The sequence below is a fragment of the Enhydra lutris genome, unplaced genomic scaffold, assembly GCF_002288905.1.
Source record: "Enhydra lutris kenyoni isolate GAN:26980312 unplaced genomic scaffold, ASM228890v2 scaffoldscaffold12, whole genome shotgun sequence".
Lineage (NCBI taxonomy): Eukaryota > Metazoa > Chordata > Mammalia > Carnivora > Mustelidae > Enhydra > Enhydra lutris.
Window position 1 is genome coordinate 50,241,158 of NW_019154096.1, and position 21,627 is coordinate 50,262,784.

Sequence of the window (21,627 nt, forward strand, 5' to 3'; positions counted from 1 at the left end):
GTATAGGCAGTTCTGCTGATTGTTTATTCCTCATAAACACTTGTTTCTACAGTACAACTCGGAGAATAAATAGAGGCACAGGGCTATAATTTCCACCACAATCTGCTGTTAGGGTAAGGGGCTGGGAGTGGAGTGGGCATGTCTGGGTCCTGGGGTAACTGGAGGCCTCCGTCATAAACTATGCAGGGGCCCCATCCATCCAGATCTGACCCCCAGGGCTGACAGCCAAGCTCGTGATGGAAGAGTTAACTGTGAACCAAACACAAGGAGCCAAATTCTCTTTTGGTTCACTGCAGTCCTAGAACCCGTCCAATTCTCCCCAAGCTCCAAGGGGTTGAGGTGGGTCTGACCTATGGGTCCAGTGGGAAGGGGCTGTGTCAGCCCAAGCCATCCCTAAGGATTCAGTTACTCCATGGTAGGGCCTGAAGTGGCCCAGAGATGTCTCCTCTGCCCCGGGGTAAGTAACAAATACACATTATGAGATGACTCCTCGTATCAGTTTCTTGACTGTGCCCCAAAGGGATCCTGCCCATGTCTAAGGAAGGAGAGAGGCACAATAGGGCACAAATTAGCTGCTGGAACTCAGGTAAGGAAGACAGCTTGTACAATCAAGGGAGAGGGAAATCGTATTCTTACCGAAACCTTCACAGGGGGACAAGCAGACACAGATACCAGCCTGGGGAGACAAAGTGGAAGGCCCGGAGTTATGAAGCCAACCAGCAGCCAAAGAGGGGGCGACACACAGAAACACTCTTTGACTTTCATAGGACTGAGGAGGAGCTGTCTAAGCCACCCCTATGTTTCTCTGTTTCTCCAGGGTAGCACAAAGCACTCGCCCTAATCTGGGGCTAGGATCAACTGCCCCCAGTACAGGCAGAATGAAGAAATTCTGCCTCCATGGGCAGGAAATCAAGTAGAAGCAGGTCTGCACTGGGCGACCCGAGGCGTTAGGGACAGAGAATACCAACCAGGGAGAGAGGCAGAGACAGAACTGATGACCCTGCTGCGGGCCAGGGGAGGCCAGAGTCCTCACGACTTTCGTCATCAAATCCCCACCTGGCAGGTGAGGGGGCTCGTCTCCAGGCCTCCGCTCCGTGGGCATTCTCATCTTCTCTCACATCCGGTTCACGTATTCACCTCGAGTGCATCGTGGGGGCCTGCGCTGTGGCCCGAGCCCGGGCACGGGTGCACGACGCCCGTTAGGCAGCGAGATTTCTGGCTGACTTGGAGGCGCTCTGGGCCCGCTGCACGACCGCGGAGCACTTCTCCCGCCGCAGCAGCTTGTTGTTCTCAAATAGACCTTCGTTGCGGGGTATGCCGTGAGAACCATCAGGGAAGGTCAGCAGGCCTTTGAGGGGAACAGAGCAAATGATAAGGGCGTGCGTGACTCAGAGAGCAGCTCGCTATCACGGAGCAGTGGAGAAGGAAAACCTGCAGCCCTCACTCCCGGGCCCTGAACCAGTAAGTTCCACAGGCGGGCATCGGGCCTGACCCTATGGATGGGCAGACGTCCGGGAAACATCCAAGCTAACCAGGTGTATCTCCACCCCTGGCACGCTCCCACCCCCGGGCTCCCATCCTACGGGGCTGGGACTTACCAAAACCGTCTACTCTGCCATTTTTAAATTCCCCTTCAAATGTCATGTTGTCATGTCGGACGAAGACTCCGACGCCGTTAAACTTGCCCTGGGCGAACTCCCCCTCATACCTGCAGGAACAGGAGATGGAGGTAGTGAGTTGTCAGGTTAACTGTGTGAAGCAGCTACCAGTGGGTGTTACCTATTAATGCCAAGGAGCGGAGCGGATTCTGCCTCAGAATCCCTGCCCCCACCACCCCACTCCCAGAGGAGGGCCAGAGAGCACGTGTGATATGTGGCTCTAATCTCAAGGAGATAACGCAAGAGAATGGCAGTGGGGTGGAAGGTCACTTGGCTCCTCGCCATTTCAAATTTTAGATCTATTTATAAAGTAACTCATAAAAGAACTGCTTACTTCTTGCCTGTTTTCAGAGGGCCTGGGCCAAGCTCAGGTCTGAGCAGCTATTTACCACTAGCAAAGCTGAGAAAGGAATGACCAGGACTTACCTTGAGCCATCGGAGAAGGTCAGTACCCCGAAGCCATTAAAGAGCCCATTCTCAAAATGACCCAGGTAGGTGCCACCATCTGCAAACATCAGTTGACCAAAACCGTGTCTGCGGCCTGAACAAAGAGACAGTTGTCAGGTTGGGATAAGGCAGCTTCAGAGACCCCCTTGATGCCTAACATCCCTTGTCGCTCATCACCCGACCCACAAGGGAATGAAGAGAGGCAGTGATGTTAGCGGGGCAGAGAACTGCTACCCAGAGTCAGACACCAGGAAAATCTGGCTCCTGGGACCTTCCCATCTTGTCACGAGCATCAGATGTGGAGCAGGTCTCTCTCGGTATGAGTAAGAGGGCTGGAAAATAAAACTAACTACCATAGCGCCTTGACTACGTGTCAGACACTCTTCTGAGCACTTTGCATTTATCAACCTATCTCATTTTCACAGTGTTAAGAGGTACTATTATTATTCCCATTCACAGACACAGAAAGCACAGTACTATTATTATTCCCATTTCACAGATGCAGAAAGCAAGGCTAGGAGAGGCTATCACTTGCTCGAGACCAGAGAGCTGCTGAGTGGCAGAGCAAAAAAGCAAATGCAGCAGACATCCTGGCTGGAGAGCCCTCACCACTGACTTTTGCTGCCTCTCGGAGAGGAAACAGTGCCACAGGGCACCCTGAAGCTAGGGGGCACACCTCACGGGCTGACTGGCAATACTGATTCAGGTTTTGTTATGTCAGGAGGGCTGTGCTTACCCATTGAACTGACCAGAACACAGCAAAATGCTGGAGGAGCAATCATGTCCTTCCAGCAGTTGGGACAGAGACCGCCTGGCAGAATGGTGCCCCTAAACGGCCAGATTTCAGGGACGGCAGGTGTTGGGGAGGCAGGAGAAAGGTGGGAGATGTCCCGAGCAAGGGCACATCCCATCTGCCCACTTTCTCCTCTCAGGGCTCAAAAATTCACGAGCTATAGGGATCTAACGTGAGAAGAATTGGGTGCGTGTCAAAACCGCTGGAACTTCTCTTCACTGGCACAACTGTAGGAAGTCGAGGCTTCTCGGGGCAGCTCATGGCTTGCTAGGACTGGCCCCATGAGGCTTTGAAGTGGTCAGACTATATATCAGGCTCTGAAGAATTTCACCAATCCTGTGACTAGATACTTCCGAATGCAGTGAGCTGTCACAGGAAATTCAAGGCAATGACTGTCACTTGCTCTTGAGTATCTCTCTGTCCTAATTTCCAGATCTTCCTGAACTTTTAAAATTCACTGGAGCCAAGTAATTGCAATGAATTCTGCATTTTCTACTTTATAGGCACTCAAAATAATTCATTTTACTCTGCCTGGTACATGAGTATTTAAAAAAAGAATTCCCTGGGGTGCCTGGGTGGCTCAGTGGGTTAAAGCCTCTGCCTTCTGCTCAGGTCATGATCCCAGGGTCCTGGGATCGAGCCCCGCATCGGGCTCTCTGCTCAGTGGGGAGCCTGCTTCCCCCTCTCTCTCTGCCTGTCTCTCTGCCTACTTGTGATCTCTCTCTGTCAAATAAATAAATAAAATCTTTAAAAATAAATAAATAAAAAACATTCCCAAATAATACCACTAAAGAATAAAAAGAGGTTAAAACACTTTATATTCTGAAGTGGAAAGGTTTAACTCATTGCTGGAGATTGGGCAAACAATAGCATTTTCTAATGCCTTTATTTAGTCCTAAAATCAAAGAAAGGAAAGGCACTATTCAGATTAAATCCTGGAATTAGACTATGAAGACTCATCCAGTTGGCTTCTCAGCCAAAGGAAGTGTTCATCACTTGATTCCCCAGGGGTCCTCTCACCTTCCTTCCACTCGCCGCGATATTCCTCGCCACTGGAGTAGGTGAAGGAACCTTTTGTCAGGGTCATGGTGACAGCTTACGGAAGAAAAGGATAAACACTGCAGGAAACAGAGGCGAGAACCAGAGTCACAGGATGGCTGGAGGAAAGGTCTGCAAAGCAATTTTGCAGATATATTCTATCAACTAACCAGCTGAGTAAGTATATGTTATCTTGGATACATTTAATAAACACATCCACCTTTCCAACCCCCCACTCCCACTCCCATCATCACCACCTCTGCTCAAGCAGTCTTATCCTCCTGCTGGTTTTAAAAGTTATCAGCCTTGGGGCGCCTGGGTGGCTCAGTGGGTTAAAACCTCTGCCTTTGGCTCAGGTCACGATCCCAGGGTCCTGGGATAGAGCCCCACATCGGGCTCTCTGCTCAGCAGGAGCCTGCTTCCACCCTGTCTCCCTCCCCCCGCCCCCGTGCTCTCTCTCTGCCTGCCTCTCTGCCTACTCGTGATCTCTGTCTGTCAAATAAATAAATAAAATCTTTTAAAAATATATTTTAAAAAAAGCAAGCAAGCAAGCAAGCAAGCAAGCAAAGGGCAGTCGCCCATGGAGAAAACCTGGGGAATGAAAGCACAAAGAGGCACATAACCCGGATGTTCAGTGGGAAAATAATAAACTGGGTCTTACTGCAGTGGAAAGTTTATTTACAGAGTAAGAGGAAATAAGTTTGTCTAGGTACTCAGCCGAAATCTGAAATCTGAGAAGAACCTTCCAGATTTAAACCTAAACTCTGTCGTTTCATAGATGGAGAGAGAGAAGTGAAAAGCTAGGCTGTGGCTGGGCTGGACTAGTGTCCCCGCCTCCCCCGACTGCTGCTAGTTCTTTCTCTCTTGTCTTGCACGCTCTGCTTTTCCGGTCAGGCTACTCTAAGGAGACCTCAGAAAGCTAGGCAGGAGAGTTTCCAGCTAATGGGGAGGGGGAAAGACGGAGGCCCTGGGGGGGTTTATGAACAGGCACATAATTCAAAAGCAGTGCTTACAGAAAATGAACGTGGCAGTGGGAAACGGGAGGCTTTGGAGCAGCAAGAGCCCACAGCCAGAAAAGCCTGCAAGGCAGGAGATGCAATCCTTCAGGAGACCGTGCAAATGAGCACTGATTACTCTACCTCTGCTTGCACCCTTGTGATGTGACATGGCAGCACCTCCATTCACGGGCACTTATTCCTCCGCCCACTGGGTCTGGGTGGGTTATGGGACTCAGCTTGGACTAATGGAACGTTAGCAAAAGGGATACAGCAGAGGTCTGGGAAGTGCTCGTCCACCACACTTGGAACTGTCCTGCCCCCATGTGGACGAGCCCGGGCTAGTTGGCTGGTGATGAGGGGTCATGTGGAGCTGCTGTCCCAGCTGCCAACAGACGCCTGGGTGAGCTCGGACATGACCAACAGAGCTGCTCCTGAACCCAGGCCCAATTTACTGAGCCACAGAATGACGGACTAAATACATGGTGGTTGTTTGAAACCACTGTGTTTTGAGGTGGTGTGTTATTATTACCCAGCAAAAGCTAACCGATACACCCAGGTACATGATCATAAGGCCTGAACTAGGGGGATAACAGTATAATGGGAGCAGAAGGAAGAAATGGCTATGACAGAGATATTAGAGAAAAATAAACAACCTAGCAACATTTGGAGACTGGCCAGGTATGGGTTCACATATGCACTAAAAGAATGCTTGCATTCAAAGATACCCTACAAAAGGGGAATAAGATACCTGATTAGCATTAAACACAAACAGAAGTATTTGACATATCTTAAAAAGTGCGATCCCTAGTTCTTTTTTAATTCCCTAGGTCTGTTTACTCACCTCTTCATCTTTTCCAGATCTAAGCAATACAACAGTTTTACAAGTGACGGTAACAATGCAGAGTCCTAGACCCACACCCAGATCTACTGAATTAGATTCCGTAAGTTAGAGCCTGGGAACCTGTAGTTTTAACAAGCACATCATTAGATTGCTACACACTTGAAAGCATGGGGACTACTACTCCAACAAACAGATACACTATGCGTGAATGTTCTCTGATCTATAAACCACTATTGAAAGGTCCCCTCTTAATAATGAACCTAGAGGGGGGTGCCTGGGTGGCTCAGTGGGTTAAGCATCTGCCTTTAGCTCGGGTTATGATCCCAGGGTACTGGGATTGAGCCCCGCGTCAGGCTCCCTGCTTCTCGGGAGGCCTGCTTCTCCCTCCCCCACTCTCCCTGCTTGTGTTTCCTCTCTCGCTGTGTCTCTCTCTGTCAAATAAACAAATAAAATCTTTTTTAAAAAGCCATAATCTAATTTCAGCTCACAGCTTTATGAGGTGGGTAGTACTATCATTTCCATTTTACAGATTAGGGAGCTGAGGGGCAGAGAGGGTAAGTAAATTGACCAAGGTCCCCCAGCTAACATGTGCAAATTAGAAGCAGAAGCTTAGGGGTCAGCCTCTGGGGCCCATGCTCCTAAATGCCATCCTGTCTTCCTATCCCACATGTCTCCCAGTGTAATAAAGTGGTGTGTGGGCCCAGGAGCACCAGCACTGGGGCCACATCCCGGTGCACTGTGTGACCTTGAGAAGGTTACTTACATGCCTCTAAACCTTGGTCTCCTCCCCTGTAAAGTGGAGAAAATATACCTACTTCAGAGAATTGTTATGGATTAAATTAAATAAGATACACTGGGGCACCTGGATGGTTCAGTTGGTTAAATGTCTGCCTTGGCTCAGGTCATGATTTCAGGGTCCTGGGATCGAGCCCCATTTCAGGCTCCCTGCTCAGCGGGGAGCCTGCTTCTCCCTCTCCCTTTCCCTCTGCTGCTCCCCCTACTTGTTCTCTCTCTCAGACAAATAAAATCTTTTAAAAAAATTAAATAAGATACATGAAAGTACCTAGAACACCACTAGGCCCTGTCCACTAAATGTTATTCTTTTATTCCTTCAAAAACAGACATCTCAACTCACACATTCACTTACTATACTGGAAATTTCTCCAAAGTCTCAGTATAAAAATGCTACCAATATAATTCAAATAACATTTGGAAAAGAAAAATCAGCAATTTTGCCTGAGGTAAATTCTAAGCTGAGAGAAAGTAAACTACAATTGCCACTTGCCTGTTTTTTTATCGCCACACTATGGGATATTTTAATTTTGACCTATGCCATGATGTTTTTGGATACAGATGCCGTAAGCCCAGAAACATTCTGACGTGCAAACAGCTGGGCCTAAACAGAGCAGGGCTCAGTCCCATCTTCTGGGGCCCGGCCCTGTCTCACAGCTCTCATTTCCTTCCAGCTATGAGAACAGATGACTGAGAATCCCTGGCTCTCGCCCAAACAGGAAGCAACGTTTGTTTCTACCCCCTTAATGAGGCCAGCTTGGGAAGCTCTTCCAGTGGTGTCTGCAAGCCCCTCCCACAGCTCCACCAGGGATTTTCTCACTGTTGCTACTCAGGAGCTCCATGCCCAGGCTCTCTGACACAGCAGAAGATGCCCCGAGGTAGGGATCATTTTCTTCTTGTCTTAAAGCCCCTTGAACGCTCTGGGGCTATTTCTTTGATGGGTGACGCTGGTACCTGGTGTGCCATCTTTGTTCCACCAATGTTCCACAAGGTCAGCATCCGATTTCAGGCTCAACCCTCTTGTTGTCAGCTCAGTATCAGTGGGCCTGGGGTAGAGGTCAGCACGACTCCACTGCAAATACAACATTAATGAGAGGAAGAGAAGCAGTTTTCCATCGAAACTGCAGAGGAAAACTCTTTCCAGTCCAGGTAGGCTTTGATAACTACAGGCCGTCTTCAGTTCTTCCCAAAACTAATGAAGTCAGCGTACTAAAAGTCAGCTTATGGAACAAATCTGAAATATTTCATTCCTTCAAAACAAGTCAGAATCTTAAAAAGGCCGTATCTTATAATAAATCTTATCACTAAACAACCAATCCGAAACATACACACAACATCATGATTTATGCAGGGAGATGATAAGACAAGGGCTATTCCTTTTGATGTCTGGCAGCTGTAAACTTGTCCTCACGCAGAGGTCTGGAAGGAGTTACTGCGGTGGCGTGTGAGGAGTCGGTCTGACTGTCCAGGGGCTGGGGGGAGCTGACTCCAACATTTGTTTACTTTTTCTCAAGGCCACATGAAACTTCCTCATAATGGCATCCCACTTGTTTCACAGGGTCCAGTAGAAGGTTGCTGAAAGGAAGGGAACAGCGTTTCTCCAGTTTGAAGACTGTCTTTGGACACGATACTAGCCAGCCCCTCAAATTGTAAACCTAGCCCCTCTTTTGGTATGCTGTAGCTCTGAGGGAGAAAATTCTAAAGTTTTTAAAGAGGCCAATGAAATGGAAAAGATCATCCTCTAATTACCAAACGTGGCAGATTGTAACTTCCAAAGACATTTGCGGTCGTATCTCCTGTATTACGCATTCTATAATTTGACCTTGCCACTGCCCCATCAAAAGGTAGAGTCTAACTCTTCTTTGAATCAGGGCAGGCTTGCGATTGCTTCAACCAATAGAACATGATGGAAGAGATGGTGTGTTCCGAGGTCAGATCAGAAAAGGTGACGCATCTTCCCTCTTGCTCACTGGTGTGCTTGCCCACGGAGGTCTGACTACCCTGAGGCCACTGTGCTGTGAGGCAGCTGAGCCACAAAGAGCCACATGTGTTGCTGCTCCAGTTGGCAATGCTCATCTTTGAATCAGCCTAGCCCAGGTACCAGCTGTAAGCCAAGGAGCCTTCAGATGATTCTAGCTCCCAGCCACTGAGTTGGCATCCCATCTGAGGTATCATGGAGCAAAGCGAGGTCATCCCCACGATGCCGTCTACGAACTCCTGACTCACAGAATCTGTGAGCATCATACGGTGGTTTTAAGCAGCTATGGTTGGGGTATAATGTTACACAGCTGTAGTAACTGGATCATCATCTCTCCACCTAACCCTGCAACCTCCTCTCTCATTTGTTTTTCCAAAAGTAAATTTCCATTCCTTTCTTTATCTATGGAGACAGAGCAAACTCCCTTCAATAGTTGCTGGTCAACATGATGTCTATTCCCAAGAGCACAATGGAAGTGCTAACTAAAGGACACAGGTGGACACTATGGGTCTCAGGCCATGGTTGAACACATTTGACTAGAAACTTCTACCTATGTCCAAATAATTGATACTGTCACTGCCAGGGACAGTGATGTTCATTTATGACTTCTATAATTAGCCAGGCTAAGTTATCGTCAGCTGTACAGCCACTGACCCAAAAAGAAATCATGGTCATTGAAACAAATCTAGTTTAATACAGAATAGCCAGTACTGATGAAAATGACTGAAAACCCAACACTTTAATAAGGATCCAAATCAGTGTTTGTATCAGTGACCCAAAAAATCTTCTTAAAGAGAACAGGTTGGGATGCCTGGGTTAAAGCCTCTGGCTCAGGTTATGATCCCAGGGTCCTAGGGTCGGGCCCCACATTGGGCTCTCTGCTCAGCAGGGAGCCTGCTTCCCCCCAGCTCTTTCTCTGCCTGCCTCTCTGTGATCTCTGTCAAATAAATAAATAAAATCTTAAAACAACGACAATAACAACAACAACAACAACAACAACAGGTGGGCTAGGAGTTTAGGCTTCAGCTATACATATGAAATCTAGTCTCAAACCAAGAAGATTCAGGCTTCTAAACAGATACCCACCCTTTCTGCTCTTTTGATAAATGGGTTGCAAAGGATCAATTGAAACATTTACTTAAAAGAAAATGACTTTTGTCCGTGAAACAAATACACTGTTGCTCTGCACAAAAGACGATACCCCCTCTATCTTTATTTTCTCCTGATCCAGACATTTCCAGATAGAACTTGGAGACAGGAATGTTAACTTTTGTTTCCATTTCATTTGTCTTTTTTTTTAGAGTTTAGGAATCAAAGTTGCTAAAAAAAATATTATGCATTCACATTATCTTGCATTCAAATTCGGAGGATTAAAAATGACAAAAAAAAAAAAAAAAGCTACCACAAGGAGGAACAGATTTGGGGCACCTGGGTGGCTCAGTGGGTTAAAGCCTCTGCCTTCCGCCTGGGTCATGATCCTGGGTCCTGGAATTGAGCCCCGCATCCAGCTCTCTGCTTGGCAGGGAGCCTGCTTCCTCCAATCTCTCTGCCTGCCTCTCTGCCTACTTGTGATCTCTGTCTGTCAAATACATAAATAAAATCTTAAAAAAAAAATAAAAAAGAGGAACAGATTTTCACTTAAAGAGTATTGCTTTGAGGCAGCCTGCTTTCCCCACATATACCTTTACATTGTCCCTCCAAAGCCTCCCCAGGGTATGAATATCTTGCCAAAGTTCTCTTAATTATAAAGAAAGCAGTCTTAGGCTTTTAGAATCCTAAAGAGAAGAAAGGAAGACTGGTGAACAAAAATTCTGGCTTGTAAGAAACCTAGAACAAAAAGTCACACATTCCTTTTAAAGTGTTTTAAATGAGTTTGAAATAACCGTTTTTCTTATAAATTTACAAGTCTCTTTACTATAAGTTTTCCTTGAACTCAAAAAGAAAAAAAAATGTTTTGCTACTAGACAAAGGTCTTATTTAGTAAGACTGTGGGACAGTTAGATTGAAGAAAGTGGGAAGAAAATCCTGATACCAGAAAGAAGATTAAAAAAAAAAAAAAAGGCTTGGGGGTGATGAGGACTGCCATGATACTATCCTATTTTATGAAAAAGGAAATGCGTGGAGCGGATTCTAATAAATCCGAGTTACTCCTGCGGATACCTAAGCAGTTTGGAGATGCTACCTAGCCGGCGTGCCACCATCCCCTAATGAGGCATCCCATTCCCCAAGCCTTGCTGTGTGGGACGTCTCTCCAGCAGAGTGTGACAGGCCGGCCCAGGCCAAACAAAGCCCTAGACCCAACTAAGAACATTTCCTAGTCGATCTCCCACCCCGTTCTTGGATCCCAGCACTGATCCTTCCCTCTACCCGAGCTCTGCTCTACCGCTGGGGCCAGGTCTCTGCTCACACTGGTCCACCATCCCCTCCGGACGCAGCACCCCCCACCCCCACGCTCGCCAAGCCAGGTACCGTGGGCTCTCCCTGGCCTCGGCCCCACGGGTAGAGACCAGAGGTTCTCTGGTCTCACGGTTTCGGTATCCCACCGGCCCCGCCCTCTAGTCAGTGCCTCCTGGATGGAATCCCGATCCCCAGCAGGTCATCTCGGGATGGGCTCCTCAGTCCTTTCTCACCGACCACAAGCTCATGGCCCCCTCCCTCCTGCGCTGCGGGCCAACCTGAGCTCCGCCTTTCGGGATGACAATCACGCCCAGACGCGGGGCTCCAGCGGCCCGGACGGCGGCTCCGCCGGGCTCGCCCCTGCCACCAGCCTCCCCACCACCTCCACCAGCGCCTGCCCCACTTGACGCCGCCATCCCGGGCGGCCGCACTGGGCACAATTCCGGCTGTCCATTGGCTGTTACCTAGGCAACCAGGAGCAACGCCACTCTCCATTGGCTCAGCGCGGACTCTGCGCCATCTTTGTGCGGGGCGGAGCGTCTCAAGAGCTCGGGTCAAACATCCGAAAGAGGGGTGGGGCTGAACCGGTGGTCCTACCTCGGCCACTTGAGGGAGACCTCAGGTCTCGTCTGCTCAGAGACATCCTAACCGAAATGTGGACAAAAGCAAAACCAAACCAAACCTGGGTCAGAAGAATCAGGGACCACCAACTCGAGCGCTTCCGGTCCTACGCGGACCTTCAGAGCTGTAAATGACTCCTCCCTGGAGTTTAAGCGCAGAACCCAAACCTGGATTTTGAGTTTCAGCTTTGTGAATTGTAACATGCTGGACCAGGCAGCTGAGGTTTAATGAGTGTCAGCCCCGTGCCAGCACTGTGATACCAGGACACTTACGCATTCAACTCGTTGTGAGGAGTTGTGTTGTCATTACTCAGATCTTTGTGTTTAAAATGTAGTATCGAGATTGGAGCGAATTCTCCAAATATTACGTACGCCAATCCTTTTATCCATTTATTTACTTATCAATGTGAATGCAGCTAGAAAAGACAGGATCGCTGCCCTCATGGGACTTACTGCCTAGATGTGGAGAAGAAAAGATTCATGCACAGGGAAAAACATCAAGACTATATTTAATTATTAAAAGGCGGCAAGTGCATGAAGACAGTATACAAACTGCTCCAATTTGGGTGTTTCTTCATATATGAGATAGAAAATGAAAATAATAATAATAATAAAGACTCCCTAGCACTTATATGAGAATATAGTGTAAAATTCTCAATACTGTGTCTGTGACATTATGCTCCATAAACACCAGTTTTACATTGTTTGACCAGACTTGGATTCTATGTTCAAATTCCATGTCTGCCACCAAGTGTGTGTGACTCAAGCCAGTTATTAAGCTCTCCAGCCTGTAAAATGAGTTGGACTAGCAGACCTATAAGATTCAACCAGCTCTAACACTCAATGGTTAAGCATGCTAAACTGTGTGGTAGCGACTATAAATAAAAACACAGTCTTTGAGAGAATGGCATGTCAAGAAAATCTTATTAGATTAAAAAGAAAATCTAATCTAACCTAATAAGAAGACCTTATTAGATTAGAGAATGTATATTAGGAAATTTGATGAAATAAGGTTAGGTAGATTGTGTGGTTAAGTGAAAAATTTGGGGAAAATATAGTTTGCAAAATGTAGTGTTTTGAATGGGCAAATTCATAAACACAGAAAGTAGAAGTTACCAGGAGCTAGAGAAAGAGGGAGTTATTGTGTAATGGATACAGAGTTTTTGTTGGGTTGATGAAAAAGTTTTGGGTATAGGCAGTGATGATGGTTATGCAACATTGTGAATGTATTTAATGTTACTGAACTGTATACTAGTGAATGGTTAAAATGATAAAAATGCATTATTTTACTGCAATAAAAATGTAGTTTCTTAATCAGAGCAGTGACACCAGGAAACCAGTGTTCTAAGAAAATTAATCTGGGGGGCACCTGGGTGGCTCAGTGGGTTAAAGCCTCTGCCTTCTGCTCAGGTCATGATCCCAGGGTCCTGGGATCAAGCCCCGCATCAGGCTCTCTGCTCAGCCGGGAGCCTGTTTCCTCCTCTCTCTGCCTGCCTCTCTGCCTACTTGTGATCTCTGTCTGTCAAATAAGTAAAATCTTTAAAAAAAAAAAAAAAAGAAAAAGAAAAAGAAAATTAATCTGGTAGTGATGTTCTGAGATACCAGAGAGATTGGAAGCAGAAGAGCAAACTCAAGCTATTTTAATAATGTAGAAAAGACATCTTGAGAGTCTCAAAAGTAATGTGGCATCAGAGAATATGGAAAGAAAGGGAATACATAATGATGTAGGAAAGATGTTGGGGTTCAGAGCCAATGGCCTAGAAAGAATTTTTGAGACATCTTCAGTGTAAAAAGGTGGTTTTATTAAAGCATAGGGACAGAGCACAGGGACGGTACCTGTGGGCAGAAAGAGCTGTACTGGGGTAATGAAGAGTGGCTGGTTATATACTTTCAAGTTGTGAGGGGATTAGGCATAGTGTAAGTCTCTAAGGAATTTTGGAAATAACGTTTCCAAGACCTTGAGGGGACTAGCTCTTGTTAGGAAAAGGTCATTTATTACTTTCTAATAAAACTTTAGTCATGAGACCCTTCAGATGTGTATTGGTGGGTCATAGGCTTGGGGTGATGGCCAAGAGATATCTTGGGGGTAGAGATAAAGGAATTTTCCAAAGAAATTTTTTTTTTTTTAAGATTTTATTTATTTATTTGTCAGAGAGAGAGAGGGAGAGAGAGCGAGCACAGGCAGACAGAATGGCAGGCAGAGGGAGAAGCAGGCTCCCTGACGAGCAAGGAGCCCGATGTGGGACTCGATCCCAGGACGCTGGGATCATGACCTGAGCCGAAGGCAGCTGCTTAACCAACTGAGCCACCCAGGCGTCCCTCCAAAGAAATTTTTATATGTTGAAGTAGACTTACAGGATGGGGTGTGGGGATTGTTGGGATAATGTTAAGCTAAGCATTTTCCCTTAGCAAAGTATTAATGTCAGGACAGCTGAGTTCCTAGAGGAATGTCACTCTGCCTGTTTTAAGTACTTGTGAGTGGGCTTTAAGTAGCAGGGAAATTTAATTCTTCTTTTGCCTTTGCTTCCCACAACACATATGAAACACATCTCATAGAGATATTTAACAAGAGACAATATAGTGTTAAAAGCATTGAGCTAGTCTGCCTAGCTGCATGACCACAGGCAAGTCACTTTACTCATTTTCCAAAATCATAAGAGCTGTAATGCCGTTTATATGTAATTCAGTTATATTCTTGTAATTTACAAGAAACAATGTCTGGCATGTGCTTAGTATTTGGTGAGTGCTAGCTTTTCATAGGTAATAGGGAATATATTGACTTTTTTTTTTTTTTTTTTTGGTCCAGTAGAACAAGTTCTAAGTGGTAGAATCAAAAATAAATTTTGAGAATTACCCTTAGAGTTCTCAGGGGAGAACTCTAAATCTTGCAGCTTTCCTTGACAATAATTTGAAGCTTATGGGCTAAATGAGATGAATAATACCAAGAGATCATCTTTGTGGATGTGACCCCTGGGATGCAAGAGGCAAGTATTACTGAATTATTTGGTGTCTGGATGGAAAGGAAAATACATGTTTTCTAACTGAAAGAGGAAACTGTATGGAAAACTGTATGGACCTTGGCCTAAAATGGTTTACATGCCAAAAAAAGCTTAAGGCATTCTCACACATACAATTAAACAATAGTTTTTTCAGTGCAATTCAATTCAGTTCAGTACTTCTAGTATTTCTAGTACTGTGACAATAATTTGATTCAAGGAAGAGTGACTATGAAATATTGGTTACAATATGGCTGATTATCTCCTGTGAAAACCCATGTCTCTAGTCTGCTGGTGATTCTAAGCACAAAAACAAAAACAACATCAATGATAAAAAAGGTGGTACCATTTGTTGAGTATACTAATCACTGTGCTAAGTGTTTTACTACCTTGATTCTTATTTGAGGGAGGGATGATCATTTTTAGTGCACTTTTTAGGTACTAAGCACTATGCTCAGGGTTTTATATACATTATCATCATTCTTATTTAATTGAGGAAGGGATGATAATTCCCATTTTGCAGGAGAGAAAACAGAGGCTTAAGCGTGGAGGTGGGCTTCAAACTCATGACTCTGATTCCCTTTTTTCTCTCCCTCCCCCCCTTATCTAATTACATTCTTTCTTTAAAACCTATCTCATACAATGACCTCTTTAAGGCCTTTGCTGACTTTCTAGCCTACCCGCAAATCGCTGAACTTCTATTATGAGTTTTCAGTTTTCAGTGTTGGCGCCTTTTCTTCTGCTGCCTCAGAGAGCTGTATGTCTTCCCCTTGAGGGCAAGGACAGTTTTTCCTTCTCTTTTCCGCTAATAAAAATACACAGAGTCCCTATCGTGTCTAGACAGCAACGTTTTACAAGGGTGAATAAAACAGTCATGTACTCAGCTCAGGGTACTTTCTAGTCTAATAAGATCATATCTTTCTTCAATGGACAAAGAAGCATAGAGCATTCGGGCTGGACACTGTGTAAATTGCATTAGGCCTGTGGTTTTTAAAAACCTTTTTATTTCGGTAGATTAGGGATTTTTTTTTTTTTAAGATGTTGTTTATTTATTTGACAGAGATCACGAGTAGGCAGAGAGGCAGGCAGAGAGAGGAAGAAGCAGGCTCCCTGCCGAGCAGAGAGCCCTATGCGGGCTCGATTCCTCATGACCTGAGCATAAGGCAGAGGCTTTAACCCAGGGAGCCACTCAGGCCCCCAGATTAGGGATTTTTGTTTCTTTGCTTCAGTTTTGTCTCTCTAGAATTTAGGACATAGTAAGTGCTTGATAAGTATTTTATGAATGCACGATTGAATGAATGCAGATACAAAGATTAGATTTCTCTACTTTCATAGCAGGTTGGTTCATAGTACACACTCAACAAATGACAGATTAAATAGGCTACTTCACTGAAAGCTCCTAAAGACAGGGCAGCATTTGAAGCTAGGGGAGGGGCTGGGCTGGTAAGAGCAGGGGGCGTGTCTGACCCGGGTTTGGCTCCTGGAGCATGCGCAATCTCCACAGACGGTGACGGGCGAAAAATGCGGAGGGCGCGATTACGTAGACGCTGGTTCTGATTGGCTACCGTTCGCGCGCGAGGGGTCGTACCTACTCGTCGCCAAGTAAACAGGCTAGGTAAGGGCGGGGCCAACTGGGCGCCGCGACCTGGTTGGCCAGGCGTGGGTTGGGGGTTTCGCGGATTGGTCCCGGCCGGGAGCTCAGCTGTGTGGAGCGCACCGGGACTCGGAGCCGGCGGCCTGAGGGATGGACGAAACGAGCCCACTGGTGTCCCCCGAGCGGGCCCAACCCCCGGACTACACCTTCCCGTCCGGCTCGGGCGCTCACTTTCCGCAGGTGCCGGGGGGCGCGGTCCGAGTGGCGGCGGCTGCTGGCCCGGCCCCCTCTCCGCCGGGCTCGCCAGGCCACGACCGCGAGCGGCAGCCGCTGCTGGACCGGGCTCGGGGCGCGGCGGCCCAAGGCCAGACCCAAACCGTGGCGGCGCAGGCCCAAGCCCTGGCCGCCCAGGCGGCGGCGGCGGCCCACGCCGCGCAGGCCCACCGCGAGCGGAACGAGTTCCCGGAGGACCCCGAGTTCGAGGCTGTAGTGCGGCAGGCCGAGCTGGCCATCGAACGCTGCATCTTCCCCGAGCGCATCTACCAGGGCTCCAGCGGAAGCTACTTCGTCAAGGACCCTCAGGGGGTGAGAGCGGGGTGGGGGCCGCCGCCGCCCCGCCTTCGGGGAGGGTGGGCCTGTCCGGGGGAGTTAGCAGCTTCGCACAGCGAGAGGGAGAAGGGGGGTTGAAAGGCTGCGAAAGGGAGAAACTTCACAGTGCAGAGCCCCTTGGCAAGATTTTGGAATGCCCCTGAGGACTGGAGATGGAGAAGCTCTGCGGACTGAAGAAATAAATCAGAACCTATTTGGTGGGGGAGGAGTGAGCGGAGAATGAAAAGAGGAAATTGACCAGATACAGGCGAGGGGCCCGGCGGTGTGGTGGGGCAATCGGCCTGTCGACAGAGACGCGCGGGGAGATGCTGCCTTCTAGTAGGTTCCTTAGCTTTAAACTACGGAGACTGCTTTTCGGCCATTGTCCTACAGATTTGAGCTTTGGGCCCATTTTCTCTTTTTGGACCGAACCAGCGTTGTCGCTGTTCACTGGAGGACGGGTGATCGATCAAGGGATCTGAGGGTTCAGTTCCAGCCTTCTGTGTTGTGGGGATCTACCACCGTCCCAGGGCTCTTACTGGCAGACGTCAGTGATGGAGTGGGTGGACTTAAACCAGTTTCATCTGTCCTGGTTATTGCTCACTTCTGGGAAATTGTTCAAATTCTTTTTTATCGTTCTTCAGTAAAGAATGCGGAGTTTTAGAAACACAGGACTGCCTGCTACATTTTACTTTTATTTCTCTCCCAGGACTATCAGCAGTTTGCTTTTTAGCTAAGGCAAAGTGTTTGCTGACCTTTATTTTGTCCCTTGCATGTGTATAAAGGGGGATGGGGATTATTGGGTTGGGAAGGGACATGGGGTGACCAGGGCAGCTGAGAGGTGACTTTATTCTTTTGATAGCTGCAGAAGAATTTAAGGCATTTATATCAAACCAGAGGTATCATTGGAATATCAGTAGGTCAAACCATGTTTTTCCTGTTAGAGTTCTCAGATGGGCTGGAATGGTTTATTGGAAAAATACACTATTGTTATACTTATTAAAATAATGATTGTCAAATCCTACAAATTTTCACTGCGTCTCTCCCGTCTGAACTCTTTAGATGGGTGGTGTGCTGCTCTTTTTTTTTTTTTTTTTTTAAGATTTTTTTTATTTATTTGACAGAGATCACAAGGAGGCAGAGAGGCAGGCAGAGAGAGAGGGAGAAGCAGGTTCCCCGCTGAGCAGAGAGCTGGATTCGGGGCTCGATCCCAGGACCCTGGGATCATGACCTGAGCTGAAGGCAGAGGCTTTAACCCACTGAGCCACCCAGGCGTCCCCTAGTGTGCTGTTCTTGTAGGAATGCTGAGTGGCCAGGATGGACTCTGACTTGTAGCCCTTGGTTGGGTTCATTGAATGATCTGGTCATTCTCCCAGATGTTGTTGTCCCTGAATTATCAAGAACCAGAAGGCAATTCTGCCATCAATGCAGTTAACATAAACTGAATTGGGGAAGTTGGGGAAAACTTTGAGAATAAGAGGTCTTTCCAAGTCCGTCAAGTAAGGGAGCAGTGAGTTAAATTGAAAGCTCAAAGGGGAACCATTACTTCTAGAAGAAAAGGAGAGTGGGTATCCTGAGGCCTAAATGTTAGCAATATACTTTTGTTTTTTATGTAAGTGTTTTTTATTTTTTATTTTATTTTCCTTTTTTTTTATCTTGTTGGCTGATGTAAGAAGGAGCTAATTATCTTTAATAGGTATAGGAACAGGAGGAAGGTTTTTATTTTTCTTTCATGACACTATTACAGCTTTGTTGGAAGTGTGTCAGGTCAGCTGAGAAGTGATCTGGTGCTCTGGCAGGTGGGAGTAATAAGATCTGTCACTTCTACCTGGCAGGTAAAGCACTACCACCTCTGTGCATAGGCTACAGAGAATGACAGACTATGGGTATGTTTCTTGGTGATTTGTAGGACCCCAGGGTCTAAAATTTCCTGGCCACTGACCTTTCTTAGAGAGGAAGTCAAAACACATATGCCCTGACAAAACTTACTAATCTAACCATCTTGCTCACATTGAAGAAAATGTGGTTCAGAGCAGAGGACCACTTCCTAAATGCTGTGGTGAGTTTCAATGAACCACAGATCCCCTGTGGTTGGTTGTGTCATCTTTAGCCCTGCTCCAAATGTGTTTGTTTATTTTATTTAATAAATGCATAGATAGCACTTACTATATGCTATGTAATGTTTTAAGTGCTTTACGAATAATAATTCACTTAGCACTTAGAGCAATACCCTTGGAGGTAGGTACTGTTATTATCCCCACAGATGATGACAATAATGTTGACATCAGGGCACACAGTGTAACTAATATGCTTAGGGTCTTAACAGCTAGTAAGTAGGAGGCAGGATTCAGACCTAGGCCAACTGGCTCCAGAATTCATGCTCCTAAGCACTATGCAGTGCTGCCTTAAAGTTAGTCATCTGAATTTCTACTTCCTCTTTTCATCTCCCATATTGGTTAAGATTATATTTGGCTCTTTGGCAGAAAATTTAAAATAATAATGACTCGAATAAAGGTACATTTAACTCTCATAGATGAACTCTCTAGGCTGCCTAGGGCTGGCATGACAATATGAACAGTGTGTATCCTTCCATCCAGCTGATGAGCCATCCCTAGCATGTGGGTTCCACTTCATGATCCAAGATGGCTGCTCAGACTGCAGACATCTTATCTGTTTTTCAGCCAGTTGGATGAAGGAAAAGAGAGGAAGAGTATGCCCTCTTCCTTGAAGATATTTCCTAGAAGTCTCAACAGACTGTTTTTATATTCTGTTGTCCAGAATTTAACGGCAGTAGTGGTTGGGAACTGTAGTCTTTATTTTGCCTCACTAAAAATGCGGAGTCCCACGTCCAAGGAAGAAGAAGGAACAGAGATTGGGGGATCCAGCAGATTCTACCAGAGCTGCTTTTGGAGCTAAAGAGGATGATGGAAGGTTCTTGAAGATAATAGCCCTGATTTCATTTTCCAATTTAGGATGGTTTCTCCCTCAGGGCAAGCAAGTGGGGACCTAGAGACAAGTAAGATGGAAAATGCTAGATCAGAAGGCATGGTAGAGAGTGCTCATATTACCCTCCTCACTTGCATTCTTGTGCTTTCTGGTCTTATGCTCAATCACCTATGAAAATATTTTTTGAGCATTTTCTATTTTGTGAGGCTAGTAATACTATATGTTCATATTGCCAAGAATCATAGAATAGCATGTGATTCATTAATTGGTTAAGAAGATTAAATGCAATATCACACATGAAAGCCCCTTGGCATAGTTCCTGGTGCTTAGCAGGAACTCAGAGTGTTTTGGTTTTTGTTAGGTTAAGGCCCACTGACCTCTGGATTAGGCTTTCTTGGATACATGGCACTGAATAAAGCAAAAGTAGTATAATTTCGATATGATGATTTTATGAACTCTGAGAATAGTAATTTAATAGATAATGCTAATTGGTATCTGCCTCATAATTTTACAGATACTGCTTATATGTTTTAGGAACTAGGACTTATATCAGTAATTTGCAGTCTTTTAAAAATACTTATCCATCAAGAGCTTGTCATGAAAATTGTACAGGTTTTTTTTTTTTCATTTTTCAAATATAAAATTGTGTTAGTATGTAATACTGAGTGTACTTCTTTCAACTACCTGTGCCCTCCAAAGAAATTCTGATGTCCTTACACATGGTTGAGAGCAACGCTGATAGCCCAATGAAGAATAAAGATCGCAAAGAGAATAATTCTCTTAATTCTTATTAATTTATTTGAGAGAGAGTGCGAGAACACGTGCAAGCACAGAGGGAAAGGGAAATGCATACTCCCCATGGAGCAGAGAGCCGGACTTGGGGCTCAATTACCGGGACCCTGAGATCACGACCTGAGCTGAAGGCAGATGCTTAACTGACTGAGTCAGCGAGGCACCCCAAGAATAACTTTTTTTTTTTTTTTTTTTTACTAAATTGTTAAGAGGTAGTCAAGTTTGTATGTCATATTTAGATGTAGTTCTTGAGGTTTTTAAACATCATTACCGCCTATTTTAGGGACCTGTCCTAGACCACCAGTTGTTACGGGTGAGACAGGTTGGGTTACTGACAGTGGATAGGAAAATAAATACAGGCTAAATCTCTTGTGTTTTATTTGGATTTTATTTGGATTCCATCTTCTTTCAGGGTCTGCTATATTTGGAGTAACCCATCCCTCTCTTTTCTAAGAGTTAACATGTAAGTAAGGCTTCTTTGCCTAAATAGGAGTGCTGTTTCTATCCAACTGCTAATACAGAATATAGGAGTTCTCAGAGTGAGGCTGAAGGACCTGTAGGAGTCCTTTTAGGGGTGCACAGTCAAAGTTATTTTTCTAACCATTTAAGACTGCCTGCCATTTTCATTCTCACTTCCTTATGAGTGCGTAGTAGCGATTTCCAGAGGCTACTTGTTATGTGATATTGAAACAGATTGAATATTAAGGAAGATGTGAAAATACAGTTGCCTTTTATTAAGCCAGACACTGGAGAGATTTGCAAAATTAGAAAACAGTGCCTGCCTTTTCATTAAAAATTGTTTTTGAAAAATGGTTATTTTTCTTTTTTTTAATATATTTTTTTATTTTTTTATAAACATATAATGTATTATTAGCCCCAGGGGTACAGGTCTGTGAATCGCCAGGTTTACACACTTCACAGCACTCACCATAGCACATACCCTCCCCAAAAATGGTTATTTTTCATAAAAACATAACATCTGTATTAACATATATTAGGTTTATTTTTATTAAGTGAATTAACAGTCTTAACATTTCAGTTTTAATTTGTAATACGGCAGATGTAGGTTTTACCCACATAAACAAAAGTTTTGTAGATCTTTAATAATTAAGAGTTTAAAGGAATCTTCAGACCAAAATGTTAGAGAAT

At 45.6% G+C, this 21,627-nt stretch overlaps 2 protein-coding genes across 6 annotated transcripts in view; one reads left to right on the forward strand and one right to left on the reverse strand.

The window, feature by feature from the left end:
* Window positions 1-5: 5 nt before the first annotated feature.
* LOC111145356 (MORN repeat containing 4) lies at window positions 6-11,294 on the reverse strand. 5 transcript variants are annotated; one of them, XR_002640465.1, is made up of 6 exons: window positions 7,522-9,373; window positions 3,919-4,016; window positions 2,085-2,199; window positions 1,599-1,708; window positions 1,057-1,348; window positions 6-676 (listed from the first exon to the last, which is right to left on the reverse strand). XR_002640465.1 is itself a non-coding variant. In XM_022500211.1 (6 exons), exons 3-6 carry the CDS (start codon window positions 3,983-3,985, stop codon window positions 1,200-1,202), a joined length of 441 nt encoding a protein of 146 aa, XP_022355919.1. In that variant the 5' UTR covers window positions 3,986-4,016; window positions 7,522-8,142; window positions 11,221-11,294; the 3' UTR covers window positions 6-1,199. The 5 variants fall into 5 exon arrangements, 4 of the variants coding, with proteins under 4 accessions (XP_022355919.1, XP_022355921.1, XP_022355920.1 ...); XM_022500211.1 differs by adding an exon at window positions 11,221-11,294 and having other exon boundaries at window positions 6-1,348; window positions 7,522-8,142; XM_022500213.1 differs by lacking the exon at window positions 7,522-9,373 and adding an exon at window positions 11,221-11,281 and having other exon boundaries at window positions 6-1,348.
* A 4,998-nt stretch (window positions 11,295-16,292) lies between these two features.
* Window positions 16,293-21,627, forward strand: part of LOC111145259 (phosphatidylinositol 4-kinase type 2 alpha) — a 30,470-nt gene continuing 25,135 nt past the window's right edge. The window contains exon 1 of the mRNA XM_022500057.1: window positions 16,293-16,737. Within this exon, the coding sequence (XP_022355765.1) occupies window positions 16,303-16,737 (435 nt within the window). The 5' untranslated portion in view covers window positions 16,293-16,302. The remainder of the gene's footprint in view (window positions 16,738-21,627) is intronic.